This window comes from Propithecus coquereli, unplaced genomic scaffold (assembly GCF_000956105.1).
Source record: "Propithecus coquereli isolate 6110/MARCELLA unplaced genomic scaffold, Pcoq_1.0 Scaffold12, whole genome shotgun sequence".
NCBI classification, from domain to species: Eukaryota; Metazoa; Chordata; class Mammalia; order Primates; family Indriidae; genus Propithecus; species Propithecus coquereli.
The window spans coordinates 5006702-5012528 of NW_012136080.1; the positions used below are offsets into that span (position 1 = coordinate 5006702).

Genomic DNA, 5827 nt, shown 5'->3' on the forward strand with positions numbered 1-5827 from the left:
CTAATTGTTCATAGGCCCCATCCTTTTATACCCCTTGTTTTATACCTGGCTTTTTTGTCACATTGACTTACTGGGAACCAAATGTAATGTAGGAGAAAGAATGTGAGCTCTGGAGCCAGTTCAAATTATGGCTTCAGTACTTATTAATTGTGTGACTCTAGACGGAATACTCGATCTCTCTCTATACCTCAGGTTTCTTTTTGGTAAAATGAAAATAAGGATGATGAAGATACATCTTTATGTTGTAGGGAGGATGAAATGATGTGTGTCTGTGAAGCACCGAGAGTGGTTTTTGATGTATTTTCTTTGCTTGTAGAGTGGATTTGGCGTATCTTCTTTGCTTGTATTATAATTAATAATGCTTTTTGCCCCCCACCCCCAATTAGATATTTGAATTTGTTGATCCTTACTGCTTCAAAGTAGAGGACTTTATTTCTTAATCTCTTCATTTATTTGTGCAGAATTTATCAGATTCCTTTTTATATTATAACTGATCATATACATTTTGCTATCCTTTACAAGGTTATGTTTCCCAGAGTTTCTTTCTGTATAGCAAGTGCTCAATATATGCTTATTGATTTGTACACATAAGAAAGAAATACTGACAACTGTCTAGATTTATGGATTTAGGATTTATAGCTTTAGAAATTCTTACTACATATTAGCTACAAAAGTTTTCCGTTTTCCCTAACCCTCTGCTTCTGTTGTTTTAGCCACAGTCCCAGAGGGATAGGATTTATTAACATCTGACTGTGATGGCAGGAGGGGAGAGGTTGGAGGCTTTGACAAAAATGAGAAAAGGTACATGAGTATTTTACAAGGTGAGGGTTATTTTGGGCTAGGAAAACGTGGGAAAAGCTAATCAAGGATTTGTGTATTCATGGGCATCTCTGGAACCTTTCCTACATAGGTAGAGACCATATCCTATAAAATTAAGTACTCATTTTGATTTGACTTGCTTTTCCCACTTGTCTTTCCTCATTTTTTCTTTCTTTCATGTCCCGTTGCTCTTGAATTTAAATGATTATGGTACTTTACATTATTTTGGATGAAAATTGGTGAACCTGGTTTATTTTTTGGAAGAATCCTGATTTGGGAAGGTAATGTGTACCTTATGGACATAGAAAATTTCCAAGTAGTTAATCTTGGAAATTCAAAATATTTTTTCCCCCCTCGACTCCCCTTGCCTTCCCTTCCCTCTCCTCTCCTCTCCTCCTTGCCCTTCCCTCCCCTCTCCTTCCCTCTCCTCTCTAGCTGGGACTGCCCTCAGCTAACTTTTCTATTTTTTTTTTTTTTTTTGTAGAGATGGGGTCTCGCTCTTGCTTAGGCTGGTCTCGAACTCCTGAGTTCAAGCAGTCCTCCCACCTTGGCCTCCCAGAGTGCTAGGATTACAAGCATGAGCCACTGCGTCTGTCCTCAAAATCATTTAATTTAAAAAATCTTGTTTAATTTGGAATAATTTATAGAAATAGGAATGAAGGGGAAAAAACCTTCAAAATGATTATTTATGTAATCATGTTGTTGTAAGCGTAATACCAGAGGCATAAACCATGATGTTGCCACCCAACCAAGTTCATTTGCCTGCTGCCCAAGAGGAAGCCAGTATGCGGAGACAGCAGCATTTACAGCAGTGAAAGAGTTTATTCTGCATAGGACTAAGTGGGGAGATGGGAGAAATTTCTCAAATCTGCCTCCCAGAGAATTTGGGAGACAGGATTTTTAAAGACAGTTTGGCATAGGCAATTGAGTCTGCTCATTGGCTTGGTTCGGGGAGGAACCATTGGGTTGTAGAAATTGTCTTCTTTGCTGATCAGGTTCTTGGATGGGGGTCACAAGACCAGTTGAGTCAGTTCCTTGGTATGGGCCACTGCTCTGAGTGGGTCAGCCATTTCAATGGAATGAGAGATCTGGAAGATATCTCAGAAACTACCCCTTGGTTTCAGAAAGGTGATGTTATCTATGGAGAAAGCTAAGAATCTTTATGACCACCAGCTATGTGGCTCCAGAGTTGTAATTATAGAGAAGCAAACAAGGGGACAGTGGCTAATTGTCATTATTTTTAGCTAGATCTGTGCCTTATTTTTAGCTAGGCTCTTACCATAGTTCTTGCCTTGCACCCCATTATTGATTTGTTTAAAGGGTAGTTTCATGACAAGTTTTAATATGCATGATATTTAAAGCATGCCTACAAATCATGAACACAATCATAACAATAAACTCCATTCACAAAATATAATAAAACATTTTAGAGAAATATATGAAGTCTTCAGTAATATCACTAATCGTCAAGCAAATGCAGTATAAATTTGAGTATCACATTGGTTCAAAACAAAAAAGAAGAGCTATCCATTTAACGAGAATCCAGGGGAAATGAATTGTTCTGTTATGTACAGACCTTTCTAGAGTACAATTTGCCAAACTTACCACATAATCTTATTTTTTAAATGTATGTATTAGTCCAGCAATTGCACATCTAAGAATTTATGCTAACGGAGATAATCATGGATGTGACACTGCTAAAAGATAATCATTTGCTGTATATAGTGTTGAACAACTGAAAGCATCCTAATTGTTTACTTATAAGGAATTGGTTATATAAGTTGTGCTGGCTATATAATGGAATGCTAAGGATCTATTAGAAATGATAGTATAGCCACTTTTTTTCATAACTTGGAAGGACACTCAGTTGAAAGTAGATTACATAATCAGTAAGTTTAACATGATGGATCACATTAAAAACATACACATTTTAAATGCCCAGAACAAAGATAGGAAGGATATGTGTAATACACTGAAATGTTAAGAGTGGTATTTCTAGCTACTACAATTATGAGTAATTTTAATTTGCTATGTTTTCATATTTGTGGAAGTTTCTATTGTGAATGTGTATTATTTTGGCTGTAAAACAGAAGGATGCTGTAAGTGGGAGAATAATTTCTTTAACTTATTGTACAGCTTTTTGTGCAAAGTTTGATGAAAATAAATATGATTCAACATTGATATAAAGACTATAAATGAGGTCCAGATTTTTGGAGAAATTGCTGAAATGGAAATATTACGCTACATTTTCACTTCTTTGCATAAGCCTACCAATGTGTAGTAACAGTCCCCAGAGCCTGTGGAAAACATGTAAAAGTCTGTAATGCTCATTTGATCATTTCAGTCTTGTATTTATTCCCAGTCATAGCAGAAATAAAAAAAATTGTTATTTTTCTCTATATTTTTTCATATTCCAGGTACTTTTGGCGACATCGTCCAGTTCCCACCATGTATCATTCCTTATCTGAAACTAGACATCCTCTGCAGCCAGAAGAACAAGAAGTGGGCATTGACCCTTTGTCCAGTTCCTCTAACAAGTCTGGAGGTGAGTAGATGCTCTCTGCGGATACTGGGAAACCTAGCAGAGGGGCTCCAGTTAGCTCTCTCTGTGCCTTATATGTGTAATTCTCTTGATAAAACTGAGAAAGGCAACTTTAAGAACATTTCTCTGGATATGTACAGAGCACTCTTGACACAAATGAATACCACAAAAAGTCAGCTTTCAGTTTTTGACAGAAGTATTAGCCAAATGTTTAATGCACTGCCATTCTTTAAAAAAAAATCATAAACTAAACAATGACTTCAGCATAAGAATGTTAAAATGCTAAGTGGCCTTTGTCAAACATCTTTTAAAGAATCTTAAACTTTTGGTGTTGATTTGCAGGGATTTTTTTGCCCTCCAGCAGGTTGAGATTATTCCATAATAAAAAACTTACCTGATTCATCATCATCTTTTTTTTAATAAAATAATTGAAATTTGTGTCATATTTTTAAAGATCTATACATTGAAATTATTAAGTGGTATACTGTTAAAAAGTAGACTGTATTCAGGTTCTGTGCTACAAAAATTTATCAGATGTGTATGCATCCAAATCTGTATTATTTTCTCAATGTTTATGTAATGATAGTAGTAGTAATACAGTTTTTAGAAGGAAGCAAGGAGTTTGTGAGAATTCTTGAAGCCTTATCCTTATTTTTAAGTAATCCACCAAATATATGATAAAGTTCATTGACTCAATGACTACTTGTAATTTTTCACTCATGAAATGCATGTATTAGGATTGTAAGATCTATTTTAAAACATCATAAATTAGTCAAACTTCATGTGTGTTTTTTAGAATTCAAATGAAATTATTTTTTTCTGTCTATTGATGTCAAGGTCTGCTATTAACTCATGTTTTGAGAATTTTAAAACTAATACTTAAAGTGTTTCTTTAGAACACAAGCTCTTTATGGAGTGTGTTTATGTTTTTTGTACGTCTTTAATATCTTCTACATCATACAAATGCCATCCTTATTTTTAATGAAAATAAGAGACTTTGTCCTACAACTTATTTTTGTGATCTTTTTTATATGTTGTGATAAGGACTCAACAAGACTGCTGTTTAAGATTTTGATAACATGAAAATTAATAGTGTTCATTTCAATTTCAGTATTTTAATATCACGGTGGTAAGCATGATACCATTCCTGGCGATATCTTCTCCTAAATGTAATACTTATAAGAAGCACTCAATTAAATAAGTCAAATTGTTTTGCAAGTACTTCTGTGAGTGTTTTAAAAGTGAATATGTATTTATGTTACAAGCATATAAAATAGTTTCACAAAAAGTTTTCATACTATTTCTGGTTTATATGCTTATTCGAGAACATAGTTTGTTGTTTATTTTTTAAGTGCATATTTTTCTCTGGTCTACTTCATTAAATATTGAGGGTCTTTTTTTTTTTTAACCTGGTTAAAAAGACATTTTAAATTAATTTTATCCTCTATTGTTTGCAGGAATGAGTAGTTACCTTTACTGAAAAGCCTTTTCGTTTATATCCTAGCCTAACATTTCTATGACATACTAAGTTATTAGGACTGAATTGATGTTTAAAAGTGCCATTAATTCATTTACCCCAAATGTTCATTAACAATGTAAATGTATGCTGATGTTCTATGAGACAAGGAAGTGACTAATGACTCTTCCAACTAACAACACTTAAAATGAATAGAAACTTTAGATAGCTAATCTTGAAGTAATCAAGACCCTCATTCAGCTTGGCATCTCTGTATGCTCTAAAACAGCTGTCAACTGTTAAAAATATATACAAAACACACATACGCACAAGCACATGCAGAAAGAAAGATATGTAAATATCTAGTTCTTCAAAGCCATAAAGGTTATAACCGTAGTGGGTTTTGTACATTGTATATGTAAATATTTTATATAAAGCATCTATTTCATCTTTTTAGATTTCCTTTTTGCAAGAAAAACATGTGTTGCATTTGAATGGGGTTGTCATATTTACTTGAAGAATCATCACCTTTCTAGTATGTTTGTTTATTTTGATATATGTCTTCCATGGAGTTTCTTCAAATATTTTAGAGCCTTTCATACATTTCTGCCACATCTTTAGGGAATTTTTGGCTGTTGGATGACTCATTTTCTAAATAGTTGAACACTTACACTTAACATCAGTTGTTTGTGTGTAGAGGTCATGTATAATCTTTAAAAAAATTCCTGTCATAGATTCTATTAGTAAACAAAATGTCTTTAATTTCTCAAATCTGAATTTTAACCTTCATAAAGAAATAGTACTGTTGAATGATTCTGAGAATTCTGGAAAGGATTAGTAAAATAACCAGATAATGGGAATGGAGAGAAAAAACCTGCATATCATTGGTTTATTTTCATGAGTGGTTTAGGAAAGTGGGTGAGGGCAAAAAAAAAGAACTGTCTGGATATATGTGTAAAATCATAGGAAATGTTATCCACGTGAATTAAACTTTTAACTGCTTGAGTTTT

At 33.7% G+C, this 5827-nt stretch overlaps 1 protein-coding gene across 1 annotated transcript in view; it reads left to right on the forward strand.

The window, feature by feature from the left end:
* Window positions 1-2913: 2913 nt before the first annotated feature.
* Window positions 2914-5827, forward strand: part of TBC1D5 (TBC1 domain family, member 5) — a 396708-nt gene continuing 393794 nt past the window's right edge. Inside the window, exons 1-2 of the mRNA XM_012663212.1 lie at window positions 2914-2918; window positions 3237-3364. Coding sequence (XP_012518666.1) covers window positions 2914-2918; window positions 3237-3364 — 133 coding nt within the window. The remainder of the gene's footprint in view (window positions 2919-3236; window positions 3365-5827) is intronic.